Source organism: Metopolophium dirhodum, chromosome 5 (assembly GCF_019925205.1).
Source record: "Metopolophium dirhodum isolate CAU chromosome 5, ASM1992520v1, whole genome shotgun sequence".
Classification (NCBI taxonomy): Eukaryota; Metazoa; Arthropoda; class Insecta; order Hemiptera; family Aphididae; genus Metopolophium; species Metopolophium dirhodum.
The window spans coordinates 12,426,860-12,444,974 of record NC_083564.1 but is presented as its reverse complement, the minus strand read 5'-3'; the positions used below and the strand labels follow the sequence as shown (position 1 = coordinate 12,444,974).

Sequence of the window (18,115 nt, the reverse complement as noted above, 5' to 3'; positions counted from 1 at the left end):
TATTATAAAATCCATGTAAATGACACTATACCTATAATATAATATTATTTTTGATGTGGGATGCCTGCACCGTAATTCCCAAAATCAAGCAGTAGAGAGTGTCTAACATTTGGTAGTTTTTCACTTGTAGAAAAAAGTTTGAGTAATAATGTATTCAACGACAAATAAAAACATTAAAATTATAAAAATGTCAGAGGTACATAAAAAATACATTTAAAGTTTTGATTAAATTATTTTACTAGGTAATTTAGTTTTTTTTTTATTATTGACTGGAAGTAGAACTCCATTTCCATCATAAGTATTCAGTATGTGGTGTATTTGGTAATACATAATGTAATATGCCAGTAATTAATTTATGAACATACCTACAATGTATTAACCTCTAACATATATTTTATTATACCAAACGTGAAGTATTGTATATAGAATTCCACACAAACATTTACCGAATAATATATATAACTATTATATATGTCTTAATCTGGTTGAATCTGTCGTAACACGCACCTATGGATTATCGTTTTAAGTGGAAATGTACGATTCAGTGATAACGCGCTTTTTTATTGATATAATATTGTTTTATGGGATACATAAAATATTTTCGAACGGTATAAGTTATAGAATAATTAACAAACGTGGTTTATTGAAACAGGAAGTTATTAAAATTTAATATTAATTGACGCGGAGAAAAGAATGTTCGTAAAAAAAAAAACAATATAATATAAGCGATAAACAAATTAATATATAATTTTAGTACTACATAGTTATTAGTCAGAGTACAGATAGTAATATTATTATTCCAACACCATAGCCGTGTGTGTGGTATAAACTACGTTTTTGTGTATACCTATAATAATAGGTACACAATATAAAAACATAAATATTGACGATAATCGATAATATTATTGTAAATACTGCGTTGACGTGCGGTTTTCATGTGTGTGTGTGTATGTGTGTGTGCGAATTTGTTACATTATTGAAGAAAACGTAGTGTTTGAATTTTATTTTTGGAACAGAAAAAACAAAACACGTGTTCGTCTGTCGCTGTAGGACACGTTTAACGGTCATCTGTAGGCTAGTGCCGATTTTTTTTGGCGTATATACCTAGGTAGTTACACGCACCTCACACACTAAAAATAATAATATAGGTATATTATTATAACCGGTTAGCATATATTATTATAATATTAAGTTCCCACCGCCGTCCGATGGCATACACGTGTACATATACACGTCCATTAATGATATTATACATAATAATAATAAACTCGGCCTAATATCACCACTCACCTATTCAAACTATATCTAAGACGCATCATGTCCACCTGCAGCTAAGGTGAATTCGATATAGTCTGCGACACTGTGGAAAACCGCATTCTTTTAGTTACCCCCCTTCGACAGCCAATGAAATCTGCGTTTTGGTCGAGCCCCACGGTGCAGTAAATGTCTGCAAAGTGCCGTCCTCGGTCTGAGTGGGTGATTTTGAGGGATATTCTAAGTTTGCCCTGTAGACGCATATTATTGTTAGGAACAGTACGACCAATAGAGATCGCGTGTTGCTCGACGTTGTTGATACAAAATATTAACATTTATATATTATAATAGGTATTTGTATTTTGTAGATTACATTTTTTCGTATATACACAATATATTGTTTTACAATGAATTAATAGTCAAACAAATAGATTGTACATCATGTTTGAGTCAAGTGATTCATTAGTTAAAAAGTAAAATTTAAGGTAAAAAGTTCATTTTATTTCGACTTTAAACTTAACTAGTTACTTTTTGGTTTCAGTCAATTTAAATACTAATGCAACTTAATTGTTTTTTGATTAACATAAAATTACTAAATTTTCAACTTTGATTTTAAGAAATTGAGTTAATTTATATGGTTTTCAATTAAATTTTGTTTTATTACATTTCTATTTCGTTTTATTGTCAAAAAATATTTCGTGTATAACGTTTTACGTGAATTAATTTGTTTCAGTAACGAAATACTTCAATAAAGTACTATTTAGAAATACTGTATACTATACTATATATTTTTCAAGATGGAAAACAAAGTAATCTAGTGTTTTAAACAAAAAAAAACATTTTTCATCTAAGTAAAAGTATAAAAAAAACGTGTATTAACTTTTAATTTTGTCTTGTTAATGCAGATTAACTCAATTAAATTAAAAAAAAATCATTGACTTTCCCAGCTTTGGATTGAGTTATATTATCTAGTTTATTATTATGTTAAATATTATAATCTATATCGAATATAATATAGACTTGGTTTGGTTGCAACCTGCACGAGAGATGCTTATGACCAAAATATTGCGAAACAGACATAGTTAGCATATTATTATTATTTACTTCAGTAGGTACTTGCATGATATATTATTATTATTAGTTATACCTACCTAAACACGTCACATTATATTATAAATTACTAAATTACAATTAACACAATATTAAATCATAGTATGTGATGTATAATAGGTGCGTACTGTATAGGTAATATTATATTATACATAATAATATAAGTATAATGTATATAGACACACTAACCGGATGTTATAATATTATTATTAGCATTTAACACTGCAGATTGGCGCGGGTTTTCTATTATAATATTATAGTGATACGAGAGGCTAGTGTAACACGATATATTATTATTATGACGTGTCGTCGTGGTGCTGTGGTGTTTTTTATTTAGAAAAAAAATTTGCAATATCCGGAGATTTGGCGGCGGCGGCTGGTCGGGTCCCCGGCGGTCGGGCCGGTAGATGGCGCTGTCGACGGAGGCCGCGCGCGCTCGGTCTCTACGCACAATCGAATATCGTATTCGTGTATGCGCGCGAACGGGTAAACTCGCCGCGCCGGCACCGGCGAAATTATAGTGTTCAGTCGCGAGCGAGAACACGGGCCACCACTTGCCGCTTCTGTACGCCATAAATCGTTATCCGTTGTGTTATTTTTTTCGAATTCTCGTCGCCTTGCTCGTTTTCGGTTTTTTATTTCTCGATTCGTACACAATTTTTTTCCCGTCAACGCCGGTACATATGATACGCGTATAATATATTATTATATATAGTGCTTTCCGCTGTGACGTGTTTTAACTGTGCAAAAATATATTATCATTATTGTTAGGTGTTATCGTCGTTTTTTTAGTTTTTTTTTATGATTATTATTGTTGTTAATACCTCGATAATATTGTAATATTATTATTATACCCTATATTAATTTTTGCCGAGTGTCCGATACGTTCGCGTATACGGCTTTTTCGTTATAATTATATTACCACCGTCATCTATCTAATATTTGTAGATAGATTCGGTCGCGTATTCGTTCGTATTCCAATACTATAATAATAATAATAATAATAATAACAGTTGATCGGCGACGATGATGACTGTTTTACCGGTGATCTAATATCGTATTGTATATATTACGCCGACGACAATATATTATTATCATTACACGTATACGCTGCGAATATATTGTTATATATAACGGATATTTTGACGGTGTAGACTGAGGTGTTCAGCTGCTGTTATCGACTCCACTGCAGCCGATAAGGAATACCGCAAGTTCGGACGTGCTTTCGACTACGCACCGACCATGGACGTGCTACCGAGCGGTAACATATTCCGGGAACTTCAAGACATACACGATACCGGTTATTTCTCTGCACACGTATCACTTGAGGATCACTGGCAACAGGTAATGCACTTGCATACGATTTAAGATGAAAAAAAAGTTTTATTCGAAATCTCCCCAAAATTGTGTCAATAACGATGACAAAATATATAAGCCCAACTTTGTATTATACAGGGGTTTATGGTATGCACGAAGCATATTGTGATGTATATATAGGCATTAGAATTGGAGTCAACTGTATGGAAGGATGTGTGATGTACCGATATCGATACATGTGTATACAAATTCATCATGCGTAGGAACATCCAATTATATACCTACCTGATATTATTATTAACATATTATTCCACATTCTTTTTCTTTAATTTTAATAATAATTGTATTCACACAATCGATTACATAATTTTAAATTATTTTGAACAATAGATGGGTTTTAGTTTAATAATGTTCGTGCAAATAGACGGATTGAAGGATCATCCCGCTCGATGAACTTCGGACGATATTATAATAGGTAGTGTTTTTAAATAACGTTATTGCAGTGTGTCCGAGCGGCCGCACGTGTGTCGCGTCCTTATGTAACAACATATTATAATTATATTTATCTCGTGTAGGTAGGTAGGTACTAGGTGAACACATTCCACCTTTCACGCTTAATAAAAAAAATTCATGAAATTTCACGTATTATTGTGTCGCACGTGCACTCTATGTACACGGGGTTGGCTGCGGTCGAGTATAATATGATAATTTTACCATAATAAATTGCTTTTTTTCTCGTATTTTCGTTGGAATTTTTTTAACTTATTTTCCATCGTATACAATTTTATTTTTGGCGCCTATTCCACTGACACGCGTTTCGTGGGTTTAGCTGCATCGCATTTTACGACAGCAATTAATCGTATTTTACCGATGTGATCAACTTATTCATCCGCTCGCCAATAACGGCACAGAATTAAATAATTTATCATTATACCAATATAATAGAACTTTAACGTACAGTTTTGCGTGTTTGTAGTACAATTTGTACTGGGTACAAATTGTCGGTAATTAAGTAAACAAAAAAATCGTATTACTGTTTGTGGCTCATTTAGAAATGTTTACAACTTCTATCGTTAAAAAACTAGCAAAAAATGTGTAAGTATGTAACTAAAAATTAAAATTAAAAGTCTGTGATTGAAAACCTTTTATTTTATTTTGATAAATTGATAGTGAATACAGTGGGGCTGTTTTTGTGTTAAGCTTGATTCTATGTCAGCGGTTTTTGATTTAACGTATACAATTTTTTTTAAACACCACGCCGTATGTGTTGGTATGCATTATATTTATGTATATAATATAAACGTGTGTAATATTGTGTGTATGTGTACCTATGTGATTCATAATATACTGTTGTTATCAGAGGCACGGGCTGTAAAATAAATTACGAGTACCGAGGAAACACAAACACACGTCTTTCTCGGCAACAAAATAACAAACGACAAAATTATTAAAAAAAATTACAGTGGAGATAACTAATAATAGTATGTTTTACTTTAGTATAAAACGTCATATATATTATTTTTTTAGTCAGTACGGTAATATATTTAGAATACATATACAATATACATACGTGTTATTGAGTTAAAACTGCGTGGTTTATGAGTCGTTCTTAAATTACAAACATTTAAGGCCATTTATAATAAAAGTATATTCGGTTAATTTTTACTGCAATGAGAATTTGAATATCGAATAATCGTGTGTCCACCGAAAAGAAAAGTTTCATGTGATGAATGAAAATGTGATGTCATGAAACTCAATAGTTTTGAAATGCATTTTTTAATATCGTACAGTCGCATATTATATTGGTTACGAGTAGGCAGTTTAAAAATTTTTATTCTTAGAATAAATTATATTATATTAAATCGGTAGTAACAATATTATAGTAAGCCTTTTTTTCATTTAATAAAATCGATATTGTCTGGTAGATGAATTATGATTTGTACGTTTATCTATTTAATCACTGACCAGTAATAGAATAGCAGACGGAATAATAGTAAAATGATTATTGTGACATTTGACCACAATCTATAGGAGACGAGTGAAACTATTCTAATTGTCGTGGTTCTCTGAACTAATAATATATCTTTAAATACTACACTGAAATGCAATACAGTGTTTATTATAATAATTGTATTGAAACAAAATGCCAGTAACAATACCGATAAACAGCGATTTATATCCCTGGAAAGGTCTCGTAGTCAATTGAAAAATATATCATTTTTTAATTAATTTAATTAAAAATGACCTTACATTTACACCATTAAATCTCATAGTTATGGCTTTCGTGTACGTATGTACAAGATTTTGGTAGTACAATTAATAATTGGTTTATAACGTAGAATTAGATTCGTTCATTCAGTAATTGTTTAATGGTACTTATAAAAATATATGTGTTGTGTAACCAAACTACAAACATTGATAATGACATTTTATATTGTGGGTCTTACAAACACACAAATCCAATATATTATCATAGGCCAACACAAACCCCTTTAGTCACTTAAACATAATATAGTGGTATAATTTCTATTCCTATTATCTTTCGTTTTAATCGGTAGTATAGAAAATATGGGTCGACCCGTATCTCGGCTCCCTTTGATATAATTTCAGTGATTGAAAAGGCCTCGTTCGAAATCTAAGGAACACATTGTATTGAAAATCTCTGACACGATAATTTTGGGGAATGAGATATTTTATATAGAAGGATACACCATTTACCCAAAATGTAATTTACGGGTGCATTGTGTGTTGGTTTTTTTTCCGTTTATAATGATCATCAAGTTCAAAACAAATCGAAATCGGATGCTAAATGCGGCGGTTTACTGATGTAGGTACATTGTTGTCTGGTGGTTGATTGACAAACGTAGAATATCGAATTTTCGATACGAAACTGAATAATTTATCGTTCTTGGCACACTGTAGTCGTAGGAAACACGTTGTACAGTATTATAGAATATAGATGATGATGACGCACGTTGCTCACAGATCAAAATGACGTCGAAGACGTACTTAATGAATGACATTTTTCTCGTTTGTATATATATATATAAATCATAGTACACTACAATTACGAAATCCATTGATCGCTGTATAAAATACTACTATTAATCGTGCTTCGGATTGGCTTGATATCGAAAACCACAAACAAACAATTCTAATTTACACGAATAGAAACACGATAAAGCAAATAAATTTGTTATAACCGTCAATTTTTGGAGTCTCTTTTTCTCAGAAAATCGTGCAAGGAACGATCTTGGAACCTAAATGAAAAAATAAAAATAGTCGGCAATAATATCGATTGATAGATTGGAAAATAGGTACAATATTAGGTACCTAACTATGTATGTGAAATTATGGTACTAAACTACTAACTAGTGCTAGTGATATATGTGTTATTAAAATATTGTAGTAGGGAATAATACAGGTAATGCATGTGTTATGTTCGACGATTTCGGGGGAAATTATTATTGGGAGGGGGAGTGAAAACCCTATTTCAAGCGGGATCCCTCTCGATCTCTCTCCTCTATCCCTTCTCTCTTTCTCTATATTTTTTTTCTGGGGGATATCTCAGGACGCGGTTAGGTTCTCTCTCGATTTGCGTCGTTGGTCTGTTATTGTATTTTGAGGTACATGTAGAATTTTTGGAAAAAATCTAGTAGAACCCCCATCACCCCCATATTTAATAAAACATTTGTCTCGTATAGGGTACCATAGCTATATGTAATGCAGTAGTAGTATAATTATACAAATATGTATATTAATGCATGCGATACGCACACACGTAGGACGGAAGGCGAGGAGAACGCGCGAGGACGACGTGCGTGTAGAGTTACTGTTGGGACGGCAGCGAGTGCGTTGTAAAACGGGCGCGCGGTAAAGCGATCTGAAAAGCGTCGGCAGGGGCGGTGTGAGCCCCGCGCGCTTTAACGGTGTCCCATTAACGCGGTGGCCGTGGGGTGAGGTGTGGGGGTGCGGGGAGGGAGAGGACCCCGGGCCGGATCGATGCGGCAGTGGTGGCGGCGGCGTGTACGGACTACAGAGCGGCAGCGCAGTTTTGGCGGGGCCGTTATAACCGGCCCTGCAGCAGTCGTGTATACGCGGTCTAGCTCGCGCGGTATACGCGACTCTGCGCGCTCTTCCCAAATATATTAAACCATCATCGTGGTATATCGCACGTATAGATATACCGATGCACTTGTCGAGTGTACAACTGCACTGCACCAGTGCACGTTATAAAATATATTTTTTAATATTCACGCACAAATTATATAATAGGTATAGCTTACTACTGTATAGTAATTACTGTTGCATCAGTGGCGATCTTAAGTCCAATCAGTATTTTGGGAGTGGGGCAGATTGTATTTTTTAAATACTATTCACGATAAGGAGGGGCTTCCTCCAAACACTAGGTTAATAAAGTCGTGGAATTTTTTTACCACTAAATTTCTATACATTTGCTGAAATTTTTAAAATTTTTTTTAAGACAACATTGTATTGATCCAATGTTGTCTTAAAAATACACCACCTGGATGACGGGCATGCGATACACCCTTCCACTCCCTTAAACTCATTATTTGACAATTTACCACCAGTATATTATTCCCGTTTTCCACAGATATCTTGCGATGACCCCTGATAGTTTCGCATCTGTTTGTTTTGCTAGACACATATAATATTCTATAACATTGGAGATTTATTATAAGATATGTTTTTTCTAAAATGTGAACACAGATTGGTGATGATTAAAATCATCTATTTTATATAGATTATTTACGAGTGAGTTGAATCTTATATACTTACCTACTCATATAATATATAGGTCACTACTTAATAATGTAATATGATATTTTTGTCTTTTTCTAAAAAAATTTGAGTTTACCATACACTTGGGTTCATAATAATGTTATGTATATGATAATTATTAATTATGTTGCGTGTACAACAACAACGGTTATATTATATTATAATATTATATACATTATTATACGCACGGCAAGTTTTCTCACGGATCGTCTCCGTCGGTTCTCGGAACGTCATCAATAACGTTACCGCGGTATACGCAAGTGGTGTGCGGTGTATAACACACGTCGCAAAGGCGTGGTAATAAATAAATATCGCGCGTATTCCGATGGCTTGTACATAAAATATCCTTCCAGAGGTGCCCTTTTCGCGGTGTCAGAGGGATGCGATATTATATGATGGCGAATCGTCTCGTTTCCCCTCTCCCACCGTCACGACTACTGCACTTTCTCCATACCTATTCGTATACTATTATTATTGTGCTCATACACTTACACAATGTGTACAATGATGAACGTGTATAATGTATGTACACGTATATATACATGATATAATATGTATTGTTGACGTAACTTGCGCCACAGCACTATACATCATTCACGCGGGCTAAATGATAAATGGGCGCGGACCTAGAGTTTATACAAAGTACCTATACACTTTAAGTATCATATAGTGATATGCGTTTTGTGCGCTCCCACGTTGCGTGCGTACTTGAGGGAGGGAAAAGGGTTAGAGTGAGAGAGAGAGTGAGAGAAAGAGAGAGAGAGAAAGAGAGAGAGAGCAACTGCTTCGGGATAAGAAAACGGGACTATACGCAAAGGCGAATCGTCTTGCGACAAGGTCGACGACAGGTGGGCACAGGTGCGTAATACTCGATATATATAATATAATATATACACATACAAGTGCGCTTCTTTTGCCTATATATTATTATTATACTACGTACCTATGTACTGCGCGAACAGGATGTATACCAACGACCTACCCCCATAGTCAAAGAGTCCAATCGGAAAACCGGTAATGCGTATTTCACCACCTCCTGCACCGTTGTCGTCGTTAAATTCACGCAAACGCGTGTGTATGGAGGTATATATAATATAATATATTGTGTTGGTGCCTAAAACGAGACCATTTGTCTCGTCGCCATCAACGCGCGGCGTGGTATAGCAATTTCGCCCGAAATCGTTTGTCAACCCTTCTCTCTTTCTGCGTCCTCTATTTCGAGGATTAATGCCATCTGTGATCTGCTCTATACCCGGCTCATTGTGCGTATATACGCGTGTACGCGTTCTTGTATATAGGTACCTACGGTTGATGTGTGGGCGTGAGCGGAAAAATAATAGCGTACGATTTTCTGAAAAATCTACCTCGGAAACGTTGTCGTCGGGCTCACGGCTGCAATTTTTCCTTCGCATCGCCAAAAAAACTACCTGATAGCTTGTAAATGTTTATAAGATATATACGTGCACGTACTATCATATAGGCGACGATATTTGTAATATAATTAATGATATCGCACGCACAGCGTCGTGTGAAATGCTCGTAACGACTTTTCCGACGATGTGGTTACTCGGTCTTTGGGTTAGGTTAATGATCTTAGAGCGTTAAACGTGTATATTATTAGGTACGCGATTGAAGGAAATATTATTGTTATGGATGATCAACATTGTATTTCTTTTTCGATATTTTTTTTTTTTTGGTTTTTCAAGGTGAATAATATTATTTTTGTTTGAATTGTATATCATTTTAATGCAGCTGTAGACTAATAATTGTGTAAATGTGTTGCACCGGTGAAAAAGTTTTGATTTGATGTTACGTAACACAGAACTGTCTATGAACAAATTTGCATAAACTGCAATTTATCTTTATTATGCTCTCTTCGTCATAGTTCAAGAATAATATCATTCGTTTATGAAAAAAAAATGTTCATTTTTTAACAAGAAAAATTTATAATATAGTTTAAATTAAATAAATATTTTTTTTAGTGCGTTAGTCAAATAAAGTGATTGAATAATAATAATGATTGCCAGTTATAAGAAAAAAACATGATTTGCCAATGCTAAAAAATAAACTATAATTGTTAAGCATACACTTGTCGAAAACTTTTATTTTTATCCAATCGCATTTGTCTTGTCCCACGTTTTATTCTTGCTCGTGAATTGCAGCATCGATCGTTACAAAAGGAAACATTGCCCTTTTAACTACAGAACTACTTAATAACTCTCACGTTTTCAACTCTAGCGATTTCTGAGAAGTCAGCACGCAAAAAGTGTCTGCGTGTTACGCACACATTTGGCTAGGGTCGATCTTCTTATCTTGCTGAGTAATTGACGGATTTCTAGTACACTTTATCCGCCATACGTATATCCAAGGGGGAAAATCGAAAATCAGACGTGGGTTTACGCTACATATTGTGTGCGGATAAGGCACCAATCGAGAGGCTTTACATTTTAAAATGCAGATAGGTATATGTTTTAAACATACGCGCCGCCGATGGTTATATATTATACATACCTAATATTATCTTTTATTTCAAACATTATACCCTGCTGCACGATTTATACATCCGAGTCGAAACTGTATCACACTGTTGTTCAGGAATATTGAAAATATAAAATGCAATTTATGTATACTAATAATAATAATAATGTTATAATATTGTTTACCTGCAGGTAAAAGACGTTTATATATTTCTCGGTAAAAGTTTTTTTTTGCTAGGCACTATGACAAAAGTGGATATTGCGCTATTTTTCATTACACAGTCGATGACCTCTATACCGTTTTTTTCTTAATCTTTAGGACAATTTGAATAATAATTGACAAATAAATTGTGACGATTAGCTGCCTACTTAAACATTTTATCTGATACTAAATTATTCAATGTGACCGATGGATTTAAGTTCTGGGAATCACTTCTACTGCAGATAATAATAATGCATAGTATTAACTAGAATGGCATTTTCCGTTCATTGAGGATCACATTCTACTGATACGGTCGCCACTTATCGGTTTATAATGTAAATCACTCGAAAGACAATAATTATTATTGTTAGTTTTTTTTCAATTTCACTAGTCTCGTATATAAAATGTATGTACATAATTATGGACGTATAATAAGGTATAATTGTATTATTGTTATGTCGGTACCTATGTATGTGTCTGTAAAAAGATACGATTGGAGCCGTGGCTTATTTTAATGAATCGTGAATTGACTATAAGTGGGTACTCATGATTTTTCAAAACTTAATTTAATAATCGTCTCCAATTTATAGCTCAATGACACCTATTTGGTTTGAAATATTTAGACAAAATACTATGTAAAACACATTATAATTGTTGTTAACATTAATAGGTACAACACGGCCATTAATTGATTTAAATTTATATTGCTTGGCGTATACGCGTTTTCATGTTAACCTGCAAGGCAGTTAATTACTTTTGCTCCTTTATATTATAAGTAGGTAAGTAATCCATGAAAAGTTAAATATTAGATGTAGATAATACAGAATCGTGTCACCTAATGTTTTTATTACAATCTGATAAACACGTGGCATGTGTTATTATATATATTTATCAGACGAATAAATCTGAATAATTTTGGATCAACGGTCTGAATCGTATTGTTACGCGTATAACTTACGGGATTTTCGTTGTTTTTTGAGCGGTTTCGTGAAGTATAGGCGTATATTGTAAAACATCTCGTGTAAATAATTTGACTGATCACACACATACACATATATATATAATATAGATATATGCTATATACAGGGTGTTTTCCACATTTTTCAGTTCCGACCTCGTGGGGAAATTAGGGGCTCACTCTGTATATAATATGGAGTATAATATTACATACAGAGTTATTCAATAAACGATTCCTCCGATTTCAAATGCTTATATATTTTAAGTTTTTAGGTTTAGAGGAATACAACATAATATACATTAAATAAAAGAATAATATTTCAAATTTATTGTACCTATAAACGTTGTTGGCGTCCCTTGGTCACTCGAACAAGTCTAGGTCTTTCATTCCATGCATATCTGGTGTGCAATCAACTTAGTCAATCGTTTAGTTCATCTACGTGGTTGATGACAATGGTGGTACGTACACAGTACCTTCAACATATCCTCAAAATAAGTAAAGTCGTATAGAGTGAGATCAGGTGTCCTGTCGTGTAGGAACTAAGTCAGATGCAGTCAGTGCAAAGCATAGGATGGTTCATTTTGAATAATTCTGTACTATATTATGAAATCAATACCACTGGACGTCTCTGGGTCGCCGGCCGAAACGTCGTTTAAAAAATACTAGAACGCTCGACCACGTAGTAAATAACCGTTTGCACCGAACGTTTCGGGCGTCAGCTTTCCGAGTCACGGGTTTAGTACGATACTTGCGATAAATTTTCTGACGATAATAATATCATATTATATTATATTATGTACGTATGTATGAATGTGTATGTGATATAATCCAACGAGGTGATTGCATAGGTGATGACAATAAAACGACGTCTGCTGCTTGCCTCGGAAATAGACACAATTATCGTTATTATTGTAAACGGGCCGAACATAACAGCAATTATAATATTGTTTGACGAAATAATTACGCTTTATTGTATATAATAACACTTATATTATATATATATGCATAAATTATACCTATCAAGTATAATATAGGTACAACTAATCGGCCGGGGAATTGTGTACGTTTTAAATTCAATTAACCCATTCGTTGGACCGGCGTTGGTTTATGAGGGGTTCAAACGCGCGGATAAAACTCTGTAGGTATACTACAGTCGTAGTATAATATTCCTAGAACGATGGTTGACGGCCACCTCAAATGTCTGCCAAACATTCGGAAGCATTATTAAAATATACATTGTATCTATACGTACATATAATATATATAGGTATAATTGAGATTCTATATATATTATTCTATACAAGGTGATCCATATATTGTAAGTGTTTAAAATCATTATTTCAAAAAGTTATATATTTCTTAAAAATATTATTATAATTTGATGTTATTGGAAAGTAAATTTTTTATTATAATAATTTTTAGTTACATAATATTAACTTTTTTGAAAGACAACACGTTTTTAATTTCACATCCTAAAGCAGAATATTTTTGGGAGTACTCAATACATAGATATCGAATTTCAAACGAGTAGTTAATTTGTCATAACACTCATAAGTATTTGAAGTTATGATGAGTGAATTAGTAGACCAACATTTTCGGGGTACCTTTATGTCATTCTACTCAGAACACCAATTTACTTCTAATACTAATTTAATTATAACAAGTTAAATAGTTTGTTAAAATTCGATTTTAAAGATAAAAATAATACAAAAAAATTATTCTACTTAGGAAAATGATATGAAAAATGTATATTGTCATTCAAAAATATAAAATAACGATACAACTAAAAATTGTAAAACATTGTATAGTAATGACATAATATTATTTAAAACATGTATTTCTATAATGTTAAAACTTTAAAATAATTAGTGTACCTATTGGTAGACATTTCAATTGGACATCTTGTATATACTATATTACACTATCGTCCGTTGATGATAATAATTTATTATGATACATTCGTTATGGCGGGAGGATTAAATGCTATATTATCTATTGGAAATAAACGGCAATGGTAGGTACCTATTTTTACAAATAACACCTCGCGTATTATTCTTATCGACTATTGGATTTATCGTAAAGCGATCTCTGCACTTAGCCGGGACGAGGATTATGTGTTTTTATCCTCCTCTTCTTCAATTGTGACACCTTATCTACAACGACCGACGACTATATTATGTACTTATTATGCATTTGATTGATGTGGACATTCGTATTACGCATATTTTATAATGTACTGCTGCAGCTAGAGGAAACGGTTGTATTCAAAACAACTACCAGACATTAATTTTAATCAAACGTGCCACCATACTCCATATATCATATATAGGATATATATATATATACGTATAACATCGAGAAACACAACTCGGGTTCATTATTTAGTCCTCTCAATTACCCGTTGCCCATCGTGTATAGCGACATCGCTCCACCGACAACACGGACCGGGAACCCATTGGCGATTGGAATCGTCGTGCGAAACACTTTGAATGCGTGTATAATAATATAGTCTCACTAGTCGTAACATGCGCTGGTATGTGGTATATAATATCTTTGAAAACATTATGTATATAGTGCCCTAGCCACTACAACCATACTACCACTACCACTACGGCACTACTACGACACTACTATAGCCTATATAGGTACTACCACAACATCTGCCCATGGTCCCAACGCGCGCGTGCCGAGGAAAACACGTTAATGAAATTTGTATTTATTTTTTTTAATCTCAATTTTGGTGATATTCCGCGTGTGTCATATTATGATATTTGCAGGTCGGGGTTAAACACGAATAAAAAATATATTGTAAGACAAAAAATAACGTTAGGTACATGAAAACAAAAAACATAAATAGAAATAATAAATATATATTTATATATATATATATGTATAAAAATCGAGTGAAATAGTTATGTAAATACGCTACGTGCCTTTGAGGATCGACGACCTTTGATGGTTAAAAAAAAGGTCTATGTCTTAACGGTTTCGTTAGTTTTCTCCCCTGATAATATAATGTGCAGAGACCGTAAGATATTTGAAACGAAAAATCACACGTAGCAGGAATAAAGAGTGGACTGTTTATGTTTTAAAAGGGATGACGGGCGTATCGCGTATAATATATAACAGGAAATAACAAAATAAACATTTTTTTTTTAAATAATTTTTTTTGAATTTAGATTACGTATTATTGTAAGTACAACTCACAGGTTAGGGTCATTAAATTTTTTTTGCAACTTCTATTTTTTATATCCTTTCATTGATAATACTTATCGAGACAAAACAAAAATAATGTAAATCGTATACAATGATTACTATTCAATTTTAAAATACATTTACTTTGTTTTTCGTTATTTCACTTGATTTGTTTATTCGATTTTATACGCATAATAGCTTAAAACAAAATAGAAGCACTATTTACTTACGATTAAAAAACGATGTTTAAAAGATATACGTGAATTATAATATAGTACGTACAATTTAAATTTAAATTTAAAAAAGTATCACTCATATATTATTGTGTTTTATTTTTTTTTACAGTCTATGTTCAATATTGATTTAATAACTCTTATATATTTTGTTTAAATATTATATAGAACGACAATTTATAGCACGTTCGTCGAACCTATATAATATTCATTGTTGTTTTATTCGAGGTTAATCTCGCGAGAGTAAAACTTAAAATTCTTATAGGGCACCTTACATTTTATCTTACGTCACGTCATATTATATAGGTGGCACTTAATATTATCGTCTGTAATATACAAGTTAAAAGCTTAAAAATGGTTGTATACGTGCAGCTGCAGTTAATATTATATTGGTAATCGTGAGTTAGTTCATGTATGCATACTTGCTGTAAAAGGGACGATTTTGATATTATAGTCTATTGAACGCAATTATTAATTAAAAAAAAAAAAAAAAAAACTCAAAGAAAATTGTTTGATATAGTTTTTTAATTAAAATTCATCAATCACACGCACAATGAACTTGCCGATAATGCTGTCGCCGCCACTGCCGTCGTAGCAGAGCTGCTGTTGTTGTATGCGTATGCGTAACGTGTATGCGTGTATTAGTTTTTTAGAGAGCTATTCAAGGGCACGAGATCAGTTTATCGAACCGTTTCTTCCCATCACTTTCTCACTCACTACTCTCTCTCTCTCTCTCTCTCTCTCTCTCTCTCTCTCTCTCTCTCTCTGTCACCTTATAATATTCTCTTTCTATATCTCCTTCAAGTGGCACGTATTAATATTTCACGGTCCCGGAAAATGTGTGTTGGCGTTTCGTATATTATTATTATTATACACACATCGAACGACTATGTGTTATAAATAGATAGGTATATAGTGTATACCTAAACCTAACCGCTGGTATATATAATATAGTTGTGTGGAAAATACATACCATCACGGCGAAGACGACGATATAGCTGATAATATATTGTGTTGGGCATGCGTACACTATATTATATACCTACATAATACCTGCAGCGAACGTTTCGTATAATATAAGCACATTATTACTATTATTATTATTATCATCATCATCATCGTCATCATTATTGTTGTTGTTACGTATTATAGTGGATCCTCGTGGATTTTCTTCAATGCATATAGCTCTTTAGAAAGAATTTTTTCTTTTAGTTTTTGAAGATGACGCGCGTTGTATACCGGCGCGTGCAGCGTCGGTACACGCGTGTAATATTTCGCCCAAGAAGAATAGTACGTGAACGTAATAATAATATAATAGTAATAATAATAATAATAATAATAATAACTAATAATAATCATCATAATGGCGTGAGCCGTAATAATAAAATAGCTTAGCGCCTCGATCGGTCGGCAACGATGCACATAGTGTTTGAATTTTACCCTTTTTCTTTTTATATACATAATATACTCGCATACCTGTGTATTACATCTATATATTACTATTTTAATATTATGTGTTTTGTTTGTGTATAATATTATGAGCCCATGTGTCGAATCCGTTGTTCTTCGAGCCTGTGTAGGATATAATATTATAGTAGGTATAGTACGTGTATAATTGTACACCACCACCGTCTTATTAATCCGATGTTGTCTACTTGTCTATTATACGACTATGACGACGATGACGATGACTACGACGGTAATAATGCGACGCACGCGTGTAACCTCCGTCAAACGAGCCGAATAAAACACACGTATACACATACTTTATGTTTTATTTGTTATTACTTATTATTATTAATTTTTTTTTGATTAATGGACGTCTCGTAGTATACCTACGCCTAAACGAACCTGTAAAATACTGTACCAATAAAATAATAATATTTATAATGGTCGCTATTGATTGGAATGATGACGACGAGGACGCGTCGTTCGTCTCGCTGATGTCATCTGCCGCAACTGAGTATTTTTTTAAATAATAATATATAATAGGCATCATTATAATATTATCGAGAGCTGATATTATTTTGCACCTGCAGTTTTAGTAGTACTTAAGTACTTGTAATTTGCGCCATATCTATAAATATTAATTTTGGTAATCTGAGCCAAGACGGAAAACGACATAGCATGACACTTTCAATTTCAGTTGTTGGAATTTACCTGATTAATTTACCGAGCTCACATTAGCCATAGTCCATGACACGCGTGAATAAATAACACGGACTATTAATAACTTAGGTCACATGAACAACTGGATAATGAATAATCATATTTCTGATTTTTACATATTCTTCAATTATTATTCCCTTACTGAAATATTACTAAATTTTGTATATTATAAAGTACTTACGTACATACAAATTTACAATAAACTTAGGTTTTTTATGTACCTACATTTTAATAATTGTATTGAAATTTATATCTGTTAACATGAACTAGATTGAAGAATGATTTATATTAATAAATAAAAAAGAAAATTATTATAAAATATTTTAAGGTCGCATGCAAATCACAATTTTGTTAAGTGATACGAATGGCTCAAATTACAATTATTTTTGGTACAATA

The 18,115-nt window shown here is 33.0% G+C and overlaps 1 protein-coding gene across 1 annotated transcript in view; it reads left to right on the top strand.

The window, feature by feature from the left end:
* Positions 1-2,849: 2,849 nt before the first annotated feature.
* The window catches only part of LOC132944476 (Krueppel-like factor 6), a 223,027-nt gene continuing 207,761 nt past the window's right edge, over positions 2,850-18,115 (top strand). The window contains exon 1 of the mRNA XM_061013845.1: positions 2,850-3,708. Coding sequence (XP_060869828.1) covers positions 3,607-3,708 — 102 coding nt within the window. The 5' untranslated portion in view covers positions 2,850-3,606. The remainder of the gene's footprint in view (positions 3,709-18,115) is intronic.